The sequence below is a fragment of the Oncorhynchus tshawytscha genome, linkage group LG16, assembly GCF_018296145.1.
Source record: "Oncorhynchus tshawytscha isolate Ot180627B linkage group LG16, Otsh_v2.0, whole genome shotgun sequence".
Classification (NCBI taxonomy): Eukaryota; Metazoa; Chordata; class Actinopteri; order Salmoniformes; family Salmonidae; genus Oncorhynchus; species Oncorhynchus tshawytscha.
Genome location: NC_056444.1, coordinates 26,735,866 through 26,761,411, shown reverse-complemented (window position 1 = coordinate 26,761,411; position 25,546 = coordinate 26,735,866). Strand labels below are relative to the sequence as shown.

Genomic DNA, 25,546 nt, shown 5'->3' with positions numbered 1-25,546 from the left:
TTGTGACAACATCCTAACGCCACCTTCTCTCCTTGCCTCCTTTTCTGACGCCTCCGCTGATGTTGAAAGAACTGGAGTGGTGAAAACAAATTCCCGGTAGGTTTAATTTTTTAATTATTATTATTTATTTAAAAAATATTTTTCTCCCCAATTTTGTGGTATCCAATTGTTAGTAGTTTCTATCTTTTCGCATCGCTACAACTCCCTTACGGGCTCGGGAGAGACGAAGGTCCAAAGCCATGCGTCCTCCGAAACACAACCCAACCAAGCCGCACTGCTTTTTAAATCAGCGCGCATCCAACCCGGAAGCCAGCCGCACCAATGTGTCGGTGGAAACACTGTGCACCTGGCGACCTGGTTAGCGTGCACTGCGCCCGGCCCGCCACAGGAGTCGCTAATGAGACAAGGATATCCCTACCGGCCAAACCCTCCCTAACCCGGACGACGCTAGGCCAATTGTGCGTCGCCCCATGGACCTTCTTCATAGCATACAGCCAAATACAATGGGACGTGTATGGCCACAATAATAATTAACACCTCTGGTAAATTAGAAGACCCGCTATGGGACATTTGATTAGAATAGACACTTCCAGCAGTTCCATTGTTAGACACACATGTTTTGAATTTAGTGGGCTTGATTAGGGTTGCAAAATTCTGGTTACTTAACCAAAATTCCAGTTTTATGAGAAATCCTGGAAGATTCCAGCTTTTCTGCTTAATCCCTCCCGATTCCATGAATCTTCTAACCAGGTTTTCTGGAAAACCTTGATAATGTTGGAAAGTTAGCAGAGTTTTGCAGTCCTGGCATGATACAATCCACACATTTAGGACTAATAGGCAGCGGTCCAAACACCCTATCCCCTCAGCCCTCAAATACAAATACAAATACACTTGCAGGGCGAGGGAGGAAGGAATTATTTTTAAATGGGCCACTCTTGGCCTGAAATTCGTCACTGTTTGATCCCGCAATGATTGTGTTTTCAGCCACCGGTAGCTTGTAGGTGCTTTATATGCTCTACAGTCAATTATCAGTGCATGTCTACTAATATTAACTATATGATTATTAATATACGCCTACTGCATGACAGCTAGATAATTAATTACCTAACTAATGTTAGCCTGTCCAGCTGGAACTTCTGAAGAATGGAAATGTTTTATTTCTACAATTTCCAAAAGATAACCAAACAAAAACATATTTACTTTTTACGAGACGTGTTTGTGCCGTTATGTGCATTAGTAGCACCACTTATTTACATTCATTTTTACTTCTTTTGACTTTTCTTTCGATGTTGTTTTGACATTTTCGCTGACTTTTCTTAGCGGATGTACAATCGTCGCAAATTGAATTATGAGGAGTTTCAGGCCCCGGAGTGAACATAATTGTACACTCGTAAAGCCGACTAAAAAAGAGGGCTGAGGGGCTTACGTTACAAACTTCCCTTGCTTGGCTAATCATTTGGACCACCTTCCAAGATGGCGGTGGGGATTCGCCCAAGGGCATAAGGCGAGGGTAAGTGGGCATAAGGCGAGGGTAAGTGGGCGAGGGTGCGTCTTTTAAGTGTTTGGACCGCAGCCATAGATAAAGTAGGAGTAGGGTGAAGTTGATTCTGACCTATAACTTTCCTCCTCCCTAGCCCCCTGTGGCTCTCCCCACCAGCCTTTCTCTGTCCAACCCCCAGCAGACAGCCCAGATCACCGTGTCCTATCCCACGCCTCGCTCTAGCCACCAGCAGCAGAGCCAGCAGCAGAGCCAGCAGCAAAGCCAGCCCCAGAAGCAGCGCGTCTTCACCGGCGTGGTCAACAAGCTGCATGACACCTTTGGCTTTGTGGACGAGGACGTCTTCTTCCAGCTCAGGTAAGTGTCCAGTCTCTGCCTCTAGCCCAAGTCCTCTCAGATCTCCACAAGTCCATAGGGTCGAGAAGTCCATTTGGGATTGGGCCACAGAAAATTTAGCTAGATGTTTCACATCAAGTGTCTCATTAATCGGACCAGTTTCCTTTTTTTCGGTGGGTTTCCTATATTTTGCTGGTTGCATCCCTAATTTGTGTACCATTATTCAAAGCAGAAATGTCTTGTTTCAAGCCTCTATATGTTGCAGTTTCTAAAGCATTTCCAAGTGGGTGAATAATGGGTGTTGTCTCCACAGTGCGGTGAAGGGGAAGACCCCCCAGGTGGGCGACAGGGTCCTAGTGGAGGCCGTGTATAACCCCAACATGCCCTTCAAATGGAATGCCCAGCGCATTCAGACCTTACCTCAGCTGGCCAACCAACCGGTGAGCCTCACCTAGCCTCCACAGCCACCTGGGTCACATTCAGTAGACTTGAAGTGAAACTGAAGAAAACTTTTGTCACCCCACTGAACATGATGCTGGTGGCCCTTAGCCAGTGACATCTTACACCTCAATTTGAGTGCTTCCAGGGTTTGGTTCCAATTTGATCATTAGCTCTCTCAGGGATGCAAACTCGTCACTTTTCGGCGATGGGTAATCCACGTAAATCGCAAATGTGGGTGGGGATTGTATGTTTCTCATATTGAAATCATTGACTAAGCACAGAATGCTTCCCTACACTTCCTACAATGAGAATTTCAGAGTTCAGATATTCTTTCTCTCCGTCCGCATCCATCAGTTTTAATATGTAATTTAGCCGTAATGACAATCTGGAGTATGCAGACATTGATTTAAATACTTCTGTTACATTTAATTATTGGAGTGGCTCGCAGTGCGTGTGAAGTAGATACACTATCTTATAATTCCACCTGTAAGAGCACAGTCCAGTCTGACTAGTCTTCGCTGTTACGCAGCCTCTGACTTCCACCGCCATAAAGGATGAAAGGAGCACAGTGACAGTCCTGCTTGTACCTTTGCACCTACATGTTCCATGTCAACTTTTTAGCCCTTGCCAGTTTGCATCCCTGTCTGTCTTCCCGTCTGCCCTGGTTGACTCAATCTCTCAAATGGAAATGTAATGTAAGCCTACAGTATAGATGGCACCATTGCTGTATTCACCCCCTGATCTTAGAGGGGGGGCCTCAATTAGTGCAGAAGTGAAGTTTGAAAGTGATCAGATTGGAATCCAGCCCTATGGTTGTGTGTCTGTTATTAACCATTTTGTTCTCCACCCTCCTCTCCTAGCTTCAGCAGCAGCCCCAGTCCTTACCTCCAGTTCCCCCACAGCTAAGCAGCTTCTATGCTGACCCGGGGATACATCAGCGCTACTCAGACATGCACCCCGTTGGCATGGACAGCAGACAAAATGTAACCCTCGCACACCTCTCTATGGGCTCGCCCCTCCTATTCTCTCTCTTCTCTCTTCTGTCCTTTCTGATGCCTGTTCTTCTTCTCCTTCTTTTCTCCTTCTGTTCTCTCTCTCTCATCTCTCTCTTCTCTTCTATCTTCACTCTGAGTATTAATTTGTTGTTTTGGACCAGGATGGCTTCCTGATCTTTTAAAGCGCATATGATATATCGTTGAATAGTATTAGAAATACATTTTCTTTTTATCTTCGGGCCCATTGTCTTTCAGAACATTTTTCAGAAACACAAATTAATCCCAATCTACATTTCTCTTTACACTGGGCTTCTCTAACGGTGACGTCCGTCAATCTCTCAACGGGGGAGAGTGCTTTTTTCAAGGTGCTATCCATAAGATGTCCTGTCATTGTTCATTTAGGCTAATGAGAGAGTCCCATTGAGATAGTAATGCTTTTAGGTAGGAACGACCTATCAAAATTGGAAAGGTTCTCCATACATCTCACAGATGTTTTATAACTTGACCATTTTGTAGTTGTCCCCTACCATGAAATCGGGGAGGGGACAGTGGATCTGTCTCCGTCCATACATTCGTTTGCATGTTAGTCACACGCAATATCTCAGACAGCACTGGGTAGATTTTGATGGAACTTGAGTCTTGCGATAAAGATCCGGCATATAAAAAATGTATAGTGACTGGCCAGATGGTGCCACTATGACAAGAGATTGAAAATGCTAACTTTGAAAGGTCACACTCCATCACACCGTTTGACCTAAAGCAATTGAAATTCGGTACATAGGTCCTTTTCCTCACAATAAATACATTTGCCTCAGGATTTTCCACCATTTAGTATTTTGAGAAATACACTTAAAACGCTACACTTTTGACACCGAATGACTGATCTACTCAAAACTTGATATGTGACATCTATGGACAAATGTCTCTCACCTCAATATTTTCCAGACTAGTACCTAAAACAAGAAGACCGCTATTAACCAATAAACATTCACGTGAGTGTGGTCTGGCATATAAATCAGTCAAGGGTATTCGTATTGTAACACAATTTGGTACACATGTTGTCAAGACTCAACATATGCAAGAATATTCATATCAACTACCTGGTGGCACTATAAAGGGCACATGATTATATCTCTTAATCTATTTGACTTGGAGTGCTGAAATTTGGCACACATGCTCAGGGAGATGTGTTGCTAACCCACGCTATATCTGACACTACTGGCCCGATTTTTACAAAACGTGAATGATGAGTCTAGAAAATAGCATTAATTTGCCCAAGGGAGGGTAGGGCGCTGCATCATTCGTGGGAGACAACATGTTTACTGTTGCCTTGTTTCTTCATGGAACTTGTCTTTGTCGATAATGCTGACCGAATATATGCTACTTCGGCAGAAGTTTTCTCGTTTTTTGACAGAATTGAGTTATTGTACTTCATTGACGTCTAACCAAACCTCACTCCTCTAGTTCTGTTTTGCTTTAGCACACAGTTGCATGACTGCACCGCCCCCCAAAATAATGTGGCTGAAAGATGTCTAACCAAACCTCACTCCTCTAGTTCTGTTTTGCTTTAGCACCTGGTTACCTGTTGGGAGCGGCACAAACCTCTGGTTCATTTGGTGCATGTCCTCTATGCATAATGAAGCACATTTCTTAAACTAAAAGCTCCTATTTGGGACAAGAAATCAGAACAAAAAAACCTTATCTGATAACCGCATACGTCATGGAACAGCCCTGGGATAATGCTAACCTCTCCTCTCTCCCCCCCTCTCCAGAGTCAGCCTGGAGGCCCCAACATGATGAAACCGGGTCCCAACATGCCCCAGTCTCTGCCTCCCCCCAACACTTTCAGTGTACAGTCCCAGGGCCCCCCTCCCCTGCTCCAGGCCCAGTTCTCTGCTGCCTCCCTGGCCCCGCTCCTCCTGAACCCCCCTCCGCCCCTGCTGTCACAGCCACCACCCAAAGGTAGGGGGCTCTATGATGATTAGTGTTTCTCCGATGTGTTTGCTTTGAGTTTCTAGCTTGCTACTTCTGCAGAAAATAAAGACATTTGGATTTTTAATGTGTGTTTGCCCATCCCTCTAGATGTGTTCTCAGGAGGTCTGCTCCAGCCCCCAAGGAGGATGATGCCTCAGCCAGTCAGGCGCCTGGACCCCTCCCCCCGCTTCCCCAACCGCAACGACCGCCCTGAACTCATCCTCAGGACCAAGGATGAACGCAGTCGTGAAAGAGACCGTGAGCGCAGGAGGTCCAGAGAGCGCTCTCCCACACGTAAACGCTCCAGGGACCGTTCTCCGAGACGTGACCGCTCCCCCCGCCGCCCTCGCAGGGTGGTGCCTCGCTATACTGTCCAGTTCTCCAAGTTCAGCCTGGACGGGTGGGTCAGCCATTCATTATGATGATTGATCACTTTCAGCTTTTGATTTGATACTATCTCTGAGTCAGGGGTCAGTTTACTTCAGAACTTTGTGTCTAGTGAACTGTATATATTCAAGGGGTATTGGAAACCTCTCTGGGCCTTTCTTACAGTTTTCATACAGCTTTCATTCTGTTTCTGATATTTATAAAGAAAGTGCATACGAGGTCAACTGAGTTTGTATAAAATATGTTTGGTAATTAATCAAACAAACAATGTGTTGTAGCTGCATGGAAGCGGATCCCAGGTGCTCTTCGTCCATTCTAGAACCATTTGCAGTGACTGTACATTAGGGAGAAAGGTACTATTTTCTCTCCCTGTTCTGACAGAACTATTTCTCTCCCCTCCAGTTCTAACTGTGACATGATGGAGCTGAGGAGACGCTACCAGAGCCTGTACATCCCCAGTGACTTCTTTAATGCTGTGTTCACCTGGGTGGATGGCTTCCCCCTGCAACGACCCTTCCAGTTCGGCAACTACTGTAACTTCCACATCATGCACAAGGAGGTGGACTCTCTGGTCAAGAACACTGCTGTGCTGGACCCACCTGATGCCAACCACACATACAGCGCTAAGGTGGGGTATACACACATACACACAAGAAAGAAATAGCCTATTCCAAACAGACTCTGGGACAGTTATGGGATGATAGATCCCAAATTCATCCAACCAGTATGCCTAGGCTACATTAAAAAACTAAATGTTAAAAAGCAATGAGTCTGATGCAACAGATCACAACGTTTAGCTCAAACTATTATTTCTACACATTATAAGCGCGACTGTTCGTTCAATAATGCAATTAGCGGGAAACCGTCAATGTCAAAAGGGCACTGCACATGAGAGCGGTTTCATGTGACGAAGATGAAAATATACTCGTTAGAAAGGCAGAAAAAATAAAGAAAAACAGCTTCTATCTCAAGGCCATCAGACTGTTAAACAGCCATCACTAACATTGAGTGGCTGCTGCCAACATACTGACTCAAATCTCTAGCCACTTTAATAATACAAAATTGGATGTAATAAATGTATCACTAGTCACTTTAAACAATGCCACTTTATATAATGTTTACATACCCTACATTACTCATCTCATATGTACAGTTGATGTCGGAAGTTTACATACACCTTAGCCAAATACATTTTAAACTCAGTTTTTCACAATTCCTGACATTTAATCCCAGTAAAAATTCCCTGTCTTAGGTCAGTTAGGATCACCACTTTATTTTAAAAATGTGAAATGTAAGAATAATAGTAGAGTGATTTATTTAAGCTTTTATTTCTTTCATCACATTCCCAGTGGGTCAGACGTTTACATACACTCAATTAGTATTTGGTAGCATTGCCTTTAAATTGTTTAACCAGGGTCAAACATTTTGTGTAGCCTTCCACAAGCTTCTCACTATGTTGGGTGAATTTTGGCCCGTTCCTCCTGATAGAGCCAGGTTCTTGCTCGCACACGTTTTTCAGTTCTGCTCACAGATTTTCTATAGGATTGAGGTCAGGGCTTTGTGATGGCCACTCCAATACCTTGACTTGTCCCTAAGCCATTTTGCCACAACTTTGGAAGTATGTTTGGGGTTTTTGTCCATTTGGAATACCCATTTGCGACCAAGCTTTAACTTCCTGACTGATGTCTTGAGATGTTGCTTCAATATATCCACATAATTTTCTTTTCTCATGATGCCATCTATTTTTTGAAGTGCACCAGTCCACGTGCACTAAAGCACCCCCACAACATGATGCTGCCACCGCTGTGCTTCACGGTTGGGATGGTGTTCTTCGGCTTGCAAGCCTCCCCCTTTTTCCTCCAAACATAACGATGGACATTATGGCCAAACAGTTCAATTTTTGTTTCATCAGACAAGGACATTTCTTCTCTTTTTTTATGGTGGTTTTGGAGCAGTGGCTTCAGGTTATGTCGATATAGGACTTGTTTTAATGTGGATATACATACTTTTGTACCTGTTTCCTCAAGCATCTTCACAAGCTCCTTTGCTGTTGTTCTGGGATTGATTTGCACTTTTTTGCACCAACGTACATTAATTTCTTGGACAGAACGCGTCTCCTTCCTGAGCGGTATGACGGCTGTGTGGTCCCATGGTGTTAATACTTGCATACTATTGTTTGTACAGATGAACTTGATACCTTCAGGCGTTTGGAAATTGCTCCCAAGGATGAACCAGACTTGTGGAGGTCTACAATTTCTTTCCTGACGTCTTAGATGATTTCTTTAGATTTTCCCGTGATAACACTGGCACAGTCAACTTAGTGTATGTAAACTCCTCACCCACTGGAATTGTGATACAGTGAATTATAAGTGAAATAATCTGTCTGTAAAAGATTGTTGGGAAAATGACTTGTGTTATGCACAAAGTAGATGTCCTAACTGACTTGCTAAAACTATAGTTTGTTAACAAGAAATTTGTGGAGTGGTTGAAAAACAAGTTTTAATGACTCCAACCTAAGTGTATGTAAACTTCCGACTTCAACTGTAAGTATAAAGTATATGGATGAGCAGTGACAGAGCGGCTAAGATGCAATAGATAGTAAAGAATAGATAGTGAAGGATACAGTATATACATATGAGATTAGAGGTCGACCGGTTATGATTTTTCAACGCCGAATCCGATTATTATAGGGCCAAAAAAAGGCCGATACCGATGAATCAACCTATTTTTATTTATTTATTTGTAATAATGACAATTACAACAATACTGAATGAACACTTATTTTAACTTAATATAATACATCAATAAAATCAATTTAGCCTCAAATAAATAATGAAACATGTTCAATTTGGTTTAAATGCGAAAACAAAGTGTTGGAGAAGAAAAGTAAAAGTGCAATATTTGCTATGTAAGAAAGCTAATATTTTAAGTTTCTTGCTCAGAACATATGAAAGCTGGTGGTTCCTTTTAACATGAGTCTTCAATATTCCCAGGTAAGAAGTTTTAGGTTGTAGTTATTATAGGAATTATAGGACTATTTCTCTCTATACCATTTGTATTTCATTAACCTTTGACTATTGGCTGTTCTTATAGGCACTTTAGTATCGCCAGTGTAACAGTATAGCTTCCATCCCTCTCCTCGTTCCTACCTGGGCTCGAACCAGGAACACATTGACAACAGCCACCCTTGAAGCAGCGTTACCCATGCAGAGCGAGGGGAACAACCACGCCAAGTCTCAGAGCGAGTGACGTTTGAAACGCTATTAGCGTGCATCCCGCTAACTAGCTAGCCATTTCACATCAGCCTAATCTCGGGAGTTGATAGGCTTGAAGTCATAAACAGCTGCTGGCAAACGCACAAAAGTGCTGTTTGAATGAATGCTTACGAGCCTGCTGGTGCCTACCATCGCTCAGTCAGACTCCTCTATCAAATCATAGACTTAGTTATTACATGATAACACACAGAAATACGAGCCTTAGGTCATTAATATGGTCGAATCCGGAAACTATCATCTCGAAAACAAGACGTTTATTACACTCGCATTTTAACGGGTGGCATCCATAAGTCTAAATATTGCTGTTACATTGCACAACCTTCAATGTTATGTAAAATTCTGGCAAATTAGGCGGCCTAAACTGTTGCATATACCCTGACTCTGCGTGCAATGAACGCAAGAGAAGTGACACAATTTCACCTGGTTAATATTGCCTGCTAACCTGGATTTCTTTTAGCTAAATATGCAGGTTTAAAAATATATACTTCTGTGTATTGATTTTAAGAAAGGCATTGATGTTTATGGTTAGGTACACGTTGGAGCAACGATACGCACTGCATCGATTATATGCAACGCAGGACACGCTAGATAAACTAGTAATATCATCAACCATGTGTAGTTAACTAGTGATTATGATTGATTGTTTTTTTTATAGGATAAGTTTAGTGCTAGCTAGCAACTTACCTTGGCTTACTGCATTCGCGTAACAGGCAGGCTCCTCGTGGAGTGCAATGTAATCAGGTGGTTAGAGCGTTGGACTAGTTAACTGTAAGGTTGCAAGATTGAATCCCAGAGCTGACAAGGTAAAAATCTGTCATTCTGCCCCTGAACAAGGCAGTTTAACCCACTGTTCCTAGGCCATCATTGAAAATAAGAATGTGTTCTTAACTGACTTGCCCAGGTAAATAAAGATTAAATATAGGTGTAAAAAAATATAGAAAAAATTGTGTCCAGATTGTTATGAAAACTTGAAATCGGCCCTAATTAATCAGCCATTCCGATTAATCGGTCGACCTCTACATGAGATGAGTAATGTGAATTATGTAAACATTCTTAAAGTGGCATTTTTAAAGTGACTAGTGTTCCATTTATTAAAGTGGTCAATGATATCAAGTCTGTAGGTAGGCAGCCACCTCTGTGCTGGTGGTGGCTGTTTAACAATCTGATAGCCTTGAGATTGAAAAACAGCTTCTATCTCTCTGTGTTTGTAAACTTCCGACTTCAACTGTGTATACTGTACTCTATACCATCTACTGCATCTTACCTATGCCGCATGGTCATCGGTCATCCATATATTTATGTACATATTCTCATTCATTCCTTTATACACGTGTGTGTAAGGTAGTTGTTGTGAAATTGTTAGATTACTTGTTAGATATTACTGCACGGTCGGAACTAGAAGCACAAGAATTTTGCTACACTCGCATTAACATCTGCTCACCATGTGTATGTGACCAATAAAATATGATTAGATTTGAAAGAGAGGAGCTCTAATAGGCTACTTTGAAGCAAGGTAAGACATGCCTCATATGTATTAAATGTTTTCTAATTGCATACTGCTTCCAGCTCATTGCAAAGTGGTGTGACCCGCTGAAGCTTGCCTTATGTTGCCATTTGATGCCACGTTCAAAACAACTGAGAACTCTGAAGTCTTGTGACCTTAGTGTGTTCAAGACAATTGGGAACTGGAGAAAAGAAAAACGAGATCCTACTGGGAAAAATCTGTTTAAACGGTCATCCAACTCGGGAACTCGGGCCTCTTTCTAGAGCTCCGACCTGAAGATCGCTGGCATCATGATTTGATCTATTTCCCAGTTGTCTTGAAAGCACCACAAGATGCTGCAGCAGCTCTTACGCTGTCTGACAGATTTTCCACTAAAAGGCTCTGTATCTGTATGCTGTACGAGTGTGATAAATAAGATGCATAACCAATGTACTGTACACAAGCCCCAATTTAATTCCACTAAATTATGCAAATGTATCTATAGACCGATAAGCATGACCAGTCAAATGTATCTATAGACCGATAAGCATGACCAGTCAAATGTATCTATAGACCGATAAGCATGACCAGTCAAATGTATCTATAGACCGATAAGCATGACCAGTCAAATGTATTTCCATCAATGAAGAGGATATAAAGCAGTATTCTTCTCCCAGACAATTCGCCGGCAGCAATTTTATTTATCTGCTTTTTTTTATTTTTATGCGGACGAAAGCCGTCTATTACTGGCTAACGGAAACCCCGACACACACACCTGTTCAGCGCTATGCTGTGATGCACACACCTAATACCACTTACAGCAATAAGGTAGTTCACACACAAACGTTCACACCTTGACTTGTCCTGTCTGTTGTCTTGTGTTGAATAGGTGATGTTGCTGGCCAACCCCAGTCTAGAGGAGCTCTACCATAAGTCCTGTGCTCTGGCTGAGGACCCCCAAGAACTTAGAGACGCTTTCCAGCACCCCGCCCGCCTCATCAAGGTCAGTTAGGTGTCAACCACTGGTTCGTACAGTACGTAGTAGTTATGAGTAAGTTGCATAGCTTAGGCTTCATTTTTCTTTTTCTTTTTTCTCTTGTTTCTCTTTCCAATTTCTCTGTCCTTCTGTCTCTCTATTTCTCTCTCAGTTCCTGGTGGGGATGCGGGGTAAGGACGAGGCTATGGCCATCGGGGGCCACTGGTCCCCCTCCCTGGATGGAGTGGACCCTGAGAAGGACCCGGCTGTGCTCATAAAGACAGCCATACGCTGTTGTAAGGCCCTCACAGGCATAGACCTGAGTCTCTGCACTCAGTGGTAAGTCCTGCTCTTCTCCTCAACCTCCCTTCTCTCTTTTCTGTCTGTCGTTTTTCTCTACATAACTAGACCTGTGGTAATATTATTACCAAAAAAATACAAATGGTGACGGTCCGTGATGGTTTTCTCACCTTCCAACGCTTAATATCGATATCTGACACTTTGGATGGGTGCTTTTTTTTGTTGGTTTGTCTTTTGGACGTTAATGACTATGATTCTGTCATTTGATTTGCCTCTTAATAATTTTTTGTTTCGCAATATGTCCCGTTGGCTACGGTATGATGACGTCCTGCTTTTCTCCATCTTTGTATATCTATGTGGGCGGATGAATGAGTGATTGATTCTGTGGCTCAAAGAGCAGTCTCCCGGACCAGAAGACGCCACAATAACCTTTTTGTGTTAATTTTTTCCCCCCCTTTCATTCTGTTAAATATCTTACATATTTAACTTCTTGCTTTCACTGTCCTGCCCTATGATTCTGTGTCTTCTCTCAAAAACACCCCTCCGCGAAGTCACAACAGAGAAATACTGAGCTTTAATTGGCTGAAGGCGAGGGTTGGGGCGGTTTTGGGGGTGTTAACAGGGGTGATGTTTTTCTGTCAAATTTACCAAAATGGCCACCGTTACCCCTGACAACCAATGGAGAGCTGCGGACTGGGTTCCGTTATGCTAATTGTGTGTTCTTTGTGTTGGGGGGATACTGTAACAAGTTCAAAAGTCATTTGGGGGAATGTAGCTTAGGCTAGCCCTAGCCCTGTTTTTAAGAGATGTGTGTCCCTGACTGGAATGTTTCTTTCCAATGCGCCTTCTTCCTTTGCGACAGGTATCGTTTTGCAGAGATTCGCTATCATCGCCCTGAGGAGACTCACAAGGGGCGGACAGTGCCCGCACATGTGGAGACAGTGGTTTTGTTTCTCCCGGATGTTTGGCATTGTCTTCCTACCCGCTCAGAGTGGGAGGGGCTGTCGCGGGGACTCCGGGAGCAGCTGGCTGAGAAGCTGTCCGCCGAGAGGAAGGAGGCTGATGGAGAACAGGCACTGAACCGCTAATCCCTTTCTTCTCATTTCCCCTGCTTCTCACAGGACCAACACAGGCACAGGATATTCACTAGACACAACAACCCCAGATACACACGCTACATATGTTATACACACCTAAATACACACAATGCAGGCAGAATCCTGAACTACCATACCCCCTTTAGGTTCAGTTCCTCTCCTACCGTCCTGCTACCTGCTCCTACCCCCAGCCTCCCCGCCCTACACCCCTCCCTGCCCTCACACTCGGCAGACACACAGTGGAAGGAGACTAGGTTGTATCTGATCGATACCGCCGCAACTGGCCAATCAGCTTCCAGCTCTAGAAATGTCTCATAATTGGGTACCAAACTGGATATAGCTTAAGTTTTAATTTGCTTGTGTTATCACATTTAATCAAAAATGGCCCTGCTTGGAATTGTCTACTTGTAAGTGGGGTGGATAAAATGACATTTGATTCTTTGCTTGGAATTACTGAGGATTCTACTGGAACCTGCAGAGCCAGTTGCGTTGATGTGTGTATGTTCTAGATTTTGTTTCCTTTTTTTTAATAATTTCTTAACTTCAATATCTGCTGAATTCGAAAGGAGAGAAAATCCCCTCCCCTAAGTTCTGTCTCTTGTCTGTCCCTGTTTTTGATTGGACTGTATCTAGAGCTTGGTTTGTTCCAGGGCAGTTGGTTTGACATAAGGTTTTCTATGATGTTCTAGAACCTAAACTGAACCAGAAGAATGCAGAATCCAGAACTATCCCTAATCAGAATCCATGTTAGATTAGGATGGCTAGCTAGGGAACTCCATACAGACAGTTAAGCTACACACTGAGTTTGGGGGCACCAGCTTTGAGTTGAACCTGATGAAGCTTCCACTACACAGACCACATCCCCTTTGGAACCCACTGTCATTGATTTACCTTTTTGTGTTCCACAGAACGTGATTGATTGGCCGCTGGGGGGCGGGGGCATTGGTTTTCCGTTGGTTTGATAAAGGTTTTATTATATAGAACTAGAGGGTGGTATCCCTGTGTTACCTACCTACCCACCCTGCAGTAGCAGAGGACTACTTTATCATCCCAGAGCTACTCACTAGGACCAGAGAAACTATCAGAGACACAGGATGTGAACCTTGCTTCTTGCACGGATCAACTTTATTTAAAAAAAAAAAAAAAAAAAAAAAAAAAAAAAAATGTTTTACTACTTAAAACGACAGAAGAAGTGTTGATTTAATGGTTTGCTGTCCCTCTCTTTCTTTCTGTCTCGGTTGGATGGTTCTTTCTAAAAGGAGGAAGAGGAGAAGGATGAAGAAGATTCGAAGGAGGTGACCACTCCGACACACTGGGCTAAGCTTGATCCGAAATCAATGAAGGTAGGGTTCTCAAGTATTTGATTGTTGAATAGCATATACTTGAGAAATGACTGAATATTACTCAGTCAATACAAAGTGAATTACTTTGACTTTCAAAGACACCTAGCAGATATTTCTATTTAAAGAGATTTACATTAGAGAGTACATAGTCTACATGTTTTTTGTATGTGTATAGTGATGATCACTGCAGGAAATACCATAACCTTGGCACTGCAAGCGAGTCAGAGGCAGGACCCACATCCTCATCTCTCTAGCCATGCAACTTCACAACCATCTTAACAATAGACTAATCACAAGTCATGACGGTACATTCCTGTATATAATTAGCTTCTCCACAGGAAGTTTCCTGGTGTGTGTTATGCACTTATGTATTGTGTGGCTCATTCCTGTGTTGATATAGTGATGTGTTGATTGACGTGTTGCTGCGTCGTAAAGTGATACAAAAGAAGCGGCTTCCGCAATCTGCATACTGCTCACTTGCAACGTTTGTTCAGCACAAAATAGTTTGAATCACATTGTATATCCAATCCATATGCAAGAGACATTGTAAATGGACAAGTTCTGTAACTTTTCAAAATGTGTCATAATGCTTAATGTTGAACTGACCAACCACCTCTCTCCGCTGTAGGTGAATGACCTTCGTAAGGAGTTAGAGTCCCGCTCCCTGAGCTCTAAGGGGTTAAAGTCCCAGCTGATTGCCCGTCTCACCAAGCAGTTGAAGGTGGAAGAGCAGGTGGAGGAGGCCAAGGAGCCCGAGTTACCAGAGAGCCAGGCCCCGGAGGAGGAGGCGCCTCAACTTATAGAGGAGGACAGAGAGGTACAGGAGGTTTGGGCACTTTGGCTAATGTATGTACTTATAGACAGACGCACAAAAGCTGGACAGAGGTAAGCTTTTAATGCACAGCTACAGTAAACACACTTACCAACAGCATCACTATGGCTGGTTTACTAGAATGGATTGACTGATTACTTGTTTCTGATTCTCCTTCCCTCTGTCTGTCTGTCTGTCCATCAGGAGGAGGAAAGGAAGAAGCAGGAGGAGTTGGAGCGCCAGCGCAGAGAGAAGCGGTACGTCCTGCCAGACGAGCCCACCATCATCGTTCACCCCAACTGGGCGGCCAAGAGCGGAAAGTTTGACTGCAGCGTCATGTCTCTGAGCGTTCTGCTTGACTACAGACTGGAGGACAACAAGGAACACTCCTTCGAGGTGAGACAACGCACACATTCAGGACATACACACTTGAACATTCATTTAGATGCCTAGAAGTACAGATTTCCATCAAATATTGCTGTCTTCTCTTCTCTCCAGGTGTCTCTGTTCGCGGAGCTGTTTAATGAGATGCTACAGAGAGACTTTGGCTACAGGATTTTCAAGGCCCTGGCCTCTGTGCCCTGCAAGGATGACAAGAAAGACAAGAAGGTGAAGGCCAAGAAAGAGGCGGGGCAGAAAGAGGCGGGGCAGAAAGAGGCGGGGCAGAAAGAGGCGGGGCAGAAAGAGGCGGGGCAGAAAGAGGCGGGGCAGAAAGAGGCGGGGCAGAAAGGGGACGTGAAGAAAGGCGAGGAGGAGAACGGAGAGCCGGCGATGAAGAAGGCAAAGGAAGAGGAACAGGAGAGGAAGGTGGGTGGCTCATAGCTCTTGAAGATGAATTGTAGTCATATTGACAGTTTTACTAGATCATGAAGCAGTTTACATTGTAGCTTACTTAAAATACAAGCTTACGCCATGATTCAAATGCTTGGATTTTCAAACGGTCTGCTAGTTCTAACTTGTTCCTGTTATGTCTTTTCCTAACCCAGAAGGAGGGCGAGGAGGGGGGCGAGAAGGAAGGCGAGAAGGAGGGCGAGGAGGGGGGCGAGAAGGAGGGTGAGAAGGAAGAGAAGGAGGTGCTGAAAAAGGAGGAGTCTATAGAGGAGAAGGAGGAGGATGAGAGCAACAACACCAATGCTGAGGAGTACGACCCTCTTGAGGCCGAAGACGACGACGATGAAGATGGTACACATGATAATCCTGTCCTCTCATTCTCCACTGACACAATCCTTTCCTGTCTTCTCATCCTGCACTGACACTTTCCTCTCCTGTCCTCATCCTGCACTGACACTTTCCTGTCCTCTCATTCTGCACTGACATGTTCCTATCCTGTCCTCTCATTCTCCACTGACGCTCTCCTCTCATTCTGCACTGACACAATCCTTTCCTGTCTTCTCATCCTGCACTGACACTTTCCTCTCTGCCCTCTCATTCTGCACTGACGCGCTCCTCTCCTGTCCTCTCATTCTGCACGGACACTTTCCTCTCCTCTCATTCTGCACGGACACTTTCCTCTCCTCTCATTCTGCACGGACACTTTCCTCTCCTCTCATTCTGCACGGACACTTTCCTCTCCTCTCATTCTGCACGGACACTTTCCTCTCCTCTCATTCTGCACGGACACTTTCCTCTCCTCTCATTCTGCACGGACACTTTCCTCTCCTCTCATTCTGCACGGACACTTTCCTCTCCTCTCATTCTGCACGGACACTTTCCTCTCCTCTCATTCTGCACGGACACTTTCCTCTCCTCTCATTCTGCACGGACACTTTCCTCTCCTCTCATTCTCCACGGACACTTTCCTCTCCTCTCATTCTGCACGGACACTTTCCTCTCCTCTCATTCTCCACGGACACTTTCCTCTCCTCATTCTCCACGGACACTTTCCTCTCCTCTCATTCTCCACGGACACTTTCCTCTCCTCTCATTCTCCACTGACACTTTCCTCTCCACTCATTCTCCACTGACACTTTCCTCTCCACTCATTCTCCACGGACACTTTCCTCTCCACTCATTCTCCACGGACACTTTCCTCTCCTCTCATTCTCCACGGACACTTTCCTCTCCACTCATTCTCCACGGACACTTTCCTCTCCACTCATTCTCCACGGACACTTTCCTCTCCACTCATTCTCCACTGACACTTTCCTCTCCACTCATTCTCCACTGACACTTTCCTCTCCACTCATTCTCCACTGACACTTTCCTCTCCTCTCATTCTCCACTGACGCTTTCCTCTCCTGCCCTCATTCTCCACTGACGCTTTCCTCTCCTGCCCTCATTCTCCACTGACGCTTTCCTCTCCTGCCCTCATTCTCCACTGACGCTTTCCTCTCCTGCCCTCATTCTCCACTGACGCTTTCCTCTCCTCTCATTCTCCACTGACGCTTTCCTCTCCTGCCCTCATTCTCCACTGACGCTTTCCTCTCCTGCCCTCATTCTCCACTGACGCTTTCCTCTCCTGCCCTCATTCTCCACTGACGCTTTCCTCTCCTGCCCTCATTCTCCACTGACGCTTTCTTCTCCTGCCCTCATTCTCCACTGACGCTTTCTTCTCCTGCCCTCATCCTCCACTGACGCTTTCTTCTCCTGCCCTCTCATTCTCCACTGACGCTTTCTTCTCCTGCCCTCTCATTCTCCACTGACGCTTTCTTCTCCTGCCCTCTCATTCTCCACTGACGCTTTCTTCTCCTGCCCTCTCATTCTCCACTGACGCTTTCTTCTCCTGCCCTCTCATTCTCCACTGACGCTTTCTTCTCCTGCCCTCTCATTCTCCACTGACGCTTTCTTCTCCTGCCCTCTCATTCTCCACTGACGCTTTCTTCTCCTGCCCTCTCATTCTCCACTGACGCTTTCTTCTCCTGCCCTCTCATTCTCCACTGACGCTTTCTTCTCCTGCCCTCTCATTCTCCACTGACGCTTTCTTCTCCTGCCCTCTCATTCTCCACTGACGCTTTCTTCTCCTGCCCTCTCATTCTCCACTGACGCTTTCTTCTCCTGCCCTCTCATTCTCCACTGACGCTTTCTTCTCCTGCCCTCTCATTCTCCACTGACGCTTTCTTCTCCTGCCCTCTCATTCTCCACTGACGCTTTCTTCTCCTGCCCTCTCATTCTCCACTGACGCTTTCTTCTCCTGCCCTCTCATTCTCCACTGACGCTTTCTTCTCCTGCCCTCTCATTCTCCACTGACGCTTTCTTCTCCTGCCCTCTCATTCTCCACTGACGCTTTCTTCTCCTGCCCTCTCATTCTCCACTGACGCTTTCTTCTCCTGCCCTCTCATTCTCCACTGACTCTTTCTTCTCCTGTCCTCTCATTCTCCACTGACGCTTTCTTCTCCTGTCCTCTCATTCTCCACTGACGCTTTCTTCTCCTGCCCTCTCATCCTCCACTGACGCTTTCTTCTCCTGCCCTCTCATCCTCCACTGACGCTTTCTTCTCCTGCCCTCTCATCCTCCACTGACGCTTTCTTCTCCTGCCCTCTCATCCTCCACTGACGCTTTCTTCTCCTGCCCTCTCATCCTCCACTGACGCTTTCTTCTCCTGCCCTCATCCTCCACTGACGCTTTCTTCTCCTGCCCTCTCATCCTCCACTGACGCTTTCTTCTCCTGCCCTCTCATTCTCCACTGACGCTTTCTTCTCCTGCCCTCTCATTCTCCACTGACGCTTTCTTCTCCTGCCCTCTCATTCTCCACTGACGCTTTCTTCTCCTGCCCCCTCATTCTCCACTGACGCTTTCTTCTCCTGCCCCCTCATTCTCCACTGACGCTTTCTTCTCCTGCCCCCTCATTCTCCACTGACGCTTTCTTCTCCTGCCCCCTCATTCTCCACTGACGCTTTCTTCTCCTGCCCCCTCATTCTCCACTGACGCTTTCTTCTCCTGCCCCCTCATTCTCCACTGACGCGCTCCTCTCCTGCCCCCTCATTCTCCACTGACGCGCTCCTCTCATGCCCCCTCATTCTGCACTGACGCGTTCCTCTCATGCCCCCTCATTCTGCACTGACGCGCTCCTCTCCTGCCCCCTCATTCTCCACTGACGCGCTCCTCTCCTGCCCCCTCATTCTCCACTGACGCGCTCCTCTCCTGCCCCCTCATTCTCCACTGACGCGCTCCTCTCCTGCCCCCTCATTCTCCACTGACGCGCTCCTCTCCTGCCCCCTCATTCTCCACTGACGCGCTCCTCTCCTGCCCCCTCATTTTCCACGGACGCGCTCCTCTCCTGCCCCCTCATTCTCCACGGACGCGCTCCTCTCCTGCCCCCTCATTCTCCACGGACGCGCTCCTCTCCTGCCCTCTCATTCTGCACTGACGCGCTCCTCTCCTGCCCTCTTTCAGATAAAGACGATGAGGACTCTAATGACAGGGACAGGAGAGACGACAGGAAGTCCAAGGAGGGGTCCTCTAAAGACAAGGAGAAGAAGCAGATGGTGACCTACAACAAGGACCTGCTCATGGCCTTTGTCTACTTTGACCAGAGCCACTGTGGATACCTACTGGAGAAAGACCTGGAGGACATCATGTACACTCTGGGGTTACATATGTCCAGAGCCCAGGTATATACACACACACACTCTGGGGTTACATCTGTCCAGAGCTCAGGTATACACACACAGGGGCTTATACCTGTCTAGAGCTGAAGGTTACACACGCCAGTCTTACCCTTTTTTAAAATATATTTGTCACAATATATGCGAGTGATAATTAGTTAGCCCTTTTTATAATGTTGATTAATTTGCAGGTAAAGAAGTTGTTGAACAAGCCAGTGGTAAGAGAGTCGTGTTACTACCGTAAACTAACAGACGCAGCTAAAGACGAGGCGGCTCCTTCCTTCAGTGAAGGCCTGCTGGACAACCTGCTAGGTGAGTGAAGGAGACACTGGAGTGGGTTAATAGTTCTCTTTATGACTCGTCTCAAAGCATTTTAAAGCTTCACTAATGTTGAACAGAATAATCTATTCCTTCACCAGTGATTTAGGTGAATATCTAACATAGTAAGAACTGACGGAGTGTGGTTTATTTTGAGTCCTACACTTTCAACTCTTTCCCTCCACCTCTCTCTCTTCCTTTCTACCTCTCCCCTTGTTTTCCCTATTTCTCCCCTCCCTCAGGTAACCGTGCGTTGCTGCCCATGTTTGTCTCTCGTGGCCAGGCAGCGCTAGCAGAGGCTAGTGAGTCAGGAGGAGGCAGCAGTCTGATAGTGTATAATGGAGCCATGGTAGATGTGGGCAGCATGATGCACAAACTGGACAAGAGTGAGAAGGCCAGGGAGGAGATTGAGCAGAAACTAATGGTGCAGGACTCCAAAATAGGTAGGACAATCCACTTATCTCCAACACAATCCCAACTTAAAAACACAAAATTCAGACTTTAATCAACTCCCTTATTGACGTCAGTAGTGTGTCTTAAGTTAGGATTCAGACCTGATATTTGTAGTAGTTCAACTAGAAGTACAGCATTTTGCTTCTTTATTCAAGGTGGTGGCAATACTACTCCTTTCTCTCGCTTGCTCACTCGCTCTCGGAAAACTTCTTGTAGAAATGTCTTGAAATTTAAATTAACATTGACAATGCTTAAGGTTCTTGAATTTGAAGTAAGCCTAGACATTGAGATTTTAAATACATTTTCTCATTAATTTGTGTGTGTGTGTTCCAGTTGAGGACACCAAGCAGATCCTCCAGCTGGTATCTGCTAATAGAGTCCTGTCTAAAGATCTGGAGGAGGTGAAGGGAACCCTGGGCCAGACAGAGAACAACCTCAGGACCACGGAGGAACAGAACACGGTCTACCACAACCAGCTTAGCAAGACACTTAACAACCTGGGCAATGCCATGAATGAACTTCAGGGAGTCCTCAAAAAGGTACGATTGATTGACTGATTTATTCGTAGACATGAGCGGCGCTCCTAGTGGCCAGGGACTTTAATGCAGGCTAACTTAAATCAGTTCTAGAATTTTTTTACCAGCATTTTTTTACCAGCATGTCACATGTGCAACCTGGGAAAAATAAATCCTAGATCACCTTTATTCCACACACAGAGATGCATACAAAGCTCTCCCCCACCCTCCATTTGGCAAGTCTGACCACAGTTCTATCCTCTTGATTCCTGCTTACAAGCAAACCGACTCTGACGCTCGTCGGGATGTGGCAGGGCTTGAAAACTATAACTGACTACAAAGGGAAACCCAGATGTGAGCTGCCCAGTGACGCGAGACTACCAGATGAGCAAAATGCCTTTTTATGCTCGCTTCGAGGCAAGCAACACTGAAGCATGCATGAGTGCAACAGCTGTTCTGGATAACTGTGTGATAACTCTCTCGATTGCCGATGTGAACAAAACCTTTAAACAGGTCAACATTCACAAAGCCGCTGGGCCAGACAGATTACCAGGACGTGTATTCAAAGCATGCACGGACCAACTGTCAAGTGTCTTCACTGACATTTTCAACCTCTCCCTGACCGAGTCTGTAATACCTACATGTTTCAAGCAGACCACCATAGTCCCTGTGCCCAAAAGTAACCTGCCTAAATGATTGTAAGGTGCTACAGAGAGTAGTGCGAACGACCCATTACATCACTGGGGCCAAGCTTCCTGCAGTCCAGGACCTATATAATAGGCGGTGTCAGAGGAAAGACCATAAAATTGGCAGAGACTACAATCACCCAAGTTATATTTAGGACCAAAAGGCTCCTCAACAACTTCTACCACCAAGCTACTAGACTGCTGAACAATTGATAAAAGTCGCCACTGGACAATTTACAATGACCCCTCCCCTCTTGTGCACTGCTGCTACTTGCTGTTATTCTGTATTGCCCGTTCAAACTCGCTGTTTGTTTGTTACCTATGCATAGTCACTTTGCCCCCACCTACATGTACAAATTACCTCAACTAACCTGTACCCCCACACACTGACTCGGTACCGGTGCCCCCTGTCTATAGGCTTGTTATTCTTATTTCTGACTTTGTATTATTTCTTTTAATTTTAGCTTACATGCTAAATATTTTCTTCTTCTTGAACTACACTGTTGGTTAAGGGCTTGTAAGTAAAGCATTTCATTGTAAAGTCTACACTTGTTGTATTCGGCGCATGTGGCAAATAATGTTTGATTTGGTTTTAAATGGTAATTATTCGTTACGTAAAAGAGAGAAAGAAAGAACCTTACAGTTGCTGCATTTGGTTAGTTGTTAATGGGAGATTTGCATTACATTTCGAGTTACATTCTGCGGATCTTGAATTAGGTTTAGGGTAAAAACATATACAGCAAGATGTATACTGAACAAAAATATAAACGCAACCTACAACAATTTCAAAGATTTTAGTTACAGTTCATATAAGGAAATCAGTCAATTGAAATGAGTTCATTAGGCCCTAATCTATGGATTTCACATGACTGGGAATACAGATATGCATCTGTTGATAACAGAAACCTTTAAAAAAAATGGGCCTCAGGATCTCATCACAGTATCTCTGTGCATTCAAATTGCCATCAATAAAATGCAATTGTGTTCGTTGTTCTGTAGCTTATGCCTGCCTATACCATAACCCCATCCCTACCATGGGGCACACTGTTCACAACATTAACATCAGCAAACCGCTTGCCCACACGACGCCATACATATGGTCTATGGTTGTGAGGCCTGAACATTTTGCCAAATATTCTAAAACAATGTTGGAGGTGGCATATAGTAGAGAAATGGACATTCAATTCTTTGGCAACAGCTCTGGTGGACATTCCTGCAGTCAGCATTCTAATTGCACGTTCCCTCAACTTGAGACATCTGTGGCATTGTGTTGTGACAAAATAGCACATTTTAGTGGCCATTTATATTCTTTAGCACAAGTTGCACCTTTGTAATGATCATGCTGTTTAATCAGCTTCTTGATATGCCACACCTGTCAGGTGGATGGATAATCTTGGCAAAAGAGAAATTCTTACTAACAGGGATATAAACAAATTTGTGCACAGAATTTGAGTGAAATAAGCTTTTTTATGTGTGGATAATGTCTGGAATCTTTTATTCCAGCTCATGAAACATGGTACCAGCACTACATGTTGCGTTTTGTTCAGTGTAGTTTGTATATCCAGAGAATGGCACTTAAACATATTAATTAAAAAACTAGTTTCCAAAGTGGTCCTCTATGGTAAAGTTTTTGTGATAAAGGATTTGTGATGTAATCAGCTGTTTGATGAGACAAAAGTACTCGTCGTACAAGTTCGAAGCTTCATTGTTACATAATGCATTGATAAGCAGTACAGCTATAATGTGGACTTTTCATAATGAAATCATTAGCTTGTCCAATACCGCCAAATGCTGTTGTTTTTGTATGTTGAAATGAACTGAGGAATTCTTGTTTCTCTCATTCCAGGAGGTTCCCACAGAAGCCACCCCTGACCAAATATCCCAAACAACCAATGGTTCAGATGAATTAATGAAGGAGTTGGACAGTGAGTGAGTTGTCTAATCGGACACGTTTCTTACCAACCTTGTAAATATGCGCTAAAAACAAGCATCATTTGATTGAGTTTCATTTGGACCCATGGTTGTTGTTTTCACCCACCAGGACCATGTATAGATTTTCATTGTTTGAATCCTAAATGGCATTCTATTCTTTTTGTATTTCATTGCTTTTGATTGGAACCTATAGGGCTCTAGTCAAAGTAGTGTACTATATAGGGAATATAGTTCCATTTGGGACAGGCATTCACTTAATTGGTTCTAATGTTTTCATGTAACCTCACTGTTTTCACCTGAAAATAAGAAATATGTTTAATTGTTTTGATATCAATTACAGTTTGATTCTCTGTTATTATAATGCATTCTAAAAGTGATATTTAAAAAATGATTTTTGTTAGAAATTGTGTGCATGGCATTGTGAAGTGCTTCTTTGTTTACGGTATTAGTTTTAGATTTCAGTCGCTTCCTCAATTGATGATGATCATTTGAATGTTTTGTTTTATTCTGTATTGCCCGTTCATTGCCTTGCCCAAATAGTACCACAATGTTGATCCCAGTATGTGTGATTTGGACAGGGTTCTCTCCGGGATTTTTGAACAAGGTTGTACTGCTGAGTATGGTGGCGGGGGGCAGATTTTTGCTTTTTTTAACACCTCGAACTGCCATTTTCTGTAATCAAGAGAGAGAGAAAATTGTCTTAAATTACAACAAATAAAGAGAATTTACATAATGGTGCAACCAGTCTACAAGGTGGCACAGCACCCCTCTTACATTCTTAGGGGAGAACCCTGGTTGTACGTACTTCTAATTAGCAATAATGGTGTTATTTATGTTCAAGTGGATTCATAAAAAATATATTTAAAATAAACTGATATTTGAAGGGGAGGTTTCAGGGATTAGGACCTTGAAGAAACGGTTTTTGATGAGTCAACAGAATTGCTTTATCACATGTTCCTCTTCTCTCTTAACTCTGTTCTACTGACGGCTGATCATAAAACTCATGAGTTATTCTGTATTTTCTACTGTTATTCTTTGTAACTGACTGGCTGCCATTGTTCTGAGACATGAGTCGTATTCATTAGGGAACAACGTAGCAAAGCGTTTTGAAACGGAACACGAGAATAAGATTCTTATTGTACATGTTCAGATAGTATCTCCCCGTTTCGGCCCGGTTGCTTCCGTTTGGTGCCCAATAAATACGACCATAGTTTTGCATGCAGCTCCTTATGTGAAACCTCAGTCTCTGAGGCCTATTCCAGTGACAAGCTTTTTTTTTATCACAGGAGTTGTGAGACCATGGTAGTAAGTGTTATGTCCACGTTGGGATTGTTTAGTGTTTTTGTTTTTGTTAAGGGAAGTAAATGCATAGCCAAACCATAAACTGACTGTCTCCACTAACATCAAAAGAAATGCAGCCTCAGGTCTGGTCCTGCCTTTTGACCACAGATATAATTGTTCTGATTCTAGATTGAAACCATATGAGAATACTACTGGAGTTCTGTTGTAAAATTCTGGATGTTCTAGAAGTGCTGTGTTTTCTGTTATTGGGTTGTTGTAGAACTGTGAGGATCTATGATTCTGTCCCCCTCTTCTCAGATGAAGGTTGTGCAACAGGGATGATGATGGTGGTGATGAATTCCTGGATGAGAGAAAAACTTGAGAAATGAGTCCAAAGCAGCCTAGTGCATTTAATTTTTCTATTGAAAATTGACTATGGTTGTCCTTTGCAGAATTAAAGTGGTCAATTTTATTGTTTTGTCTTTTTGTCCTGTATCTTTTAGAGCCTTTTTGTGTATAAAAACAAACGTGTACTAGATATTTTGATTAACATTGATATACAAATGCTTATTAATATTGCAATGAAAGGTAGAAACGTATGGAAAATGCTTATTAATATTGCAATGAAAGGTAGAAACGTATGGAAAATGCTTATTGGCTAGAAGTGTATTTTAACTATTATATACGTGTATAATTCTGCATGTGATGTCTGTTAAGAGATTTTAGAATCTAGAAAAATGTAATAGACTGAATAAACCACCAGGAGGCAACAGTAGATAATCATAGATGTTTTTCCACTTTTGAACCCTGTGAGCAAGTTTGCAGTGGCTCACCCTGACCCATAGTACTGCTTTAGAAAGGAAAGACTACAAGGACACAGCTGACGTTTAAACCAACCGTT

General features: G+C 44.1%; 1 protein-coding gene across 6 annotated transcripts in view; it reads left to right on the top strand.

Annotated features, from left to right (window-relative positions):
* LOC112253192 (cell division cycle and apoptosis regulator protein 1-like) overlaps positions 1–25,117 on the top strand; it is a 36,974-nt gene extending 11,857 nt beyond the window's left edge. For all 6 annotated transcript variants that reach the window (XM_042299035.1, XM_042299037.1, XM_042299039.1 and 3 more), the window contains 20 exons: positions 70–96; positions 1,635–1,855; positions 2,148–2,274; positions 3,136–3,258; positions 5,043–5,232; positions 5,353–5,644; positions 6,034–6,259; positions 11,279–11,392; positions 11,538–11,704; positions 12,528–12,738; positions 14,022–14,105; positions 14,734–14,922; positions 15,121–15,312; positions 15,415–15,723; positions 15,903–16,098; positions 19,249–19,466; positions 19,652–19,772; positions 20,021–20,221; positions 20,565–20,770; positions 23,279–25,117. In XM_042299035.1, the coding sequence (XP_042154969.1) occupies positions 70–96; positions 1,635–1,855; positions 2,148–2,274; positions 3,136–3,258; positions 5,043–5,232; positions 5,353–5,644; positions 6,034–6,259; positions 11,279–11,392; positions 11,538–11,704; positions 12,528–12,738; positions 14,022–14,105; positions 14,734–14,922; positions 15,121–15,312; positions 15,415–15,723; positions 15,903–16,098; positions 19,249–19,466; positions 19,652–19,772; positions 20,021–20,221; positions 20,565–20,770; positions 23,279–23,365 (3,501 nt within the window). In that variant the 3' untranslated portion in view covers positions 23,366–25,117. The remainder of the gene's footprint in view (positions 1–69; positions 97–1,634; positions 1,856–2,147; positions 2,275–3,135; positions 3,259–5,042; positions 5,233–5,352; positions 5,645–6,033; positions 6,260–11,278; positions 11,393–11,537; positions 11,705–12,527; positions 12,739–14,021; positions 14,106–14,733; positions 14,923–15,120; positions 15,313–15,414; positions 15,724–15,902; positions 16,099–19,248; positions 19,467–19,651; positions 19,773–20,020; positions 20,222–20,564; positions 20,771–23,278) is intronic.
* The last annotated feature ends 429 nt before the right edge of the window (positions 25,118–25,546 follow it).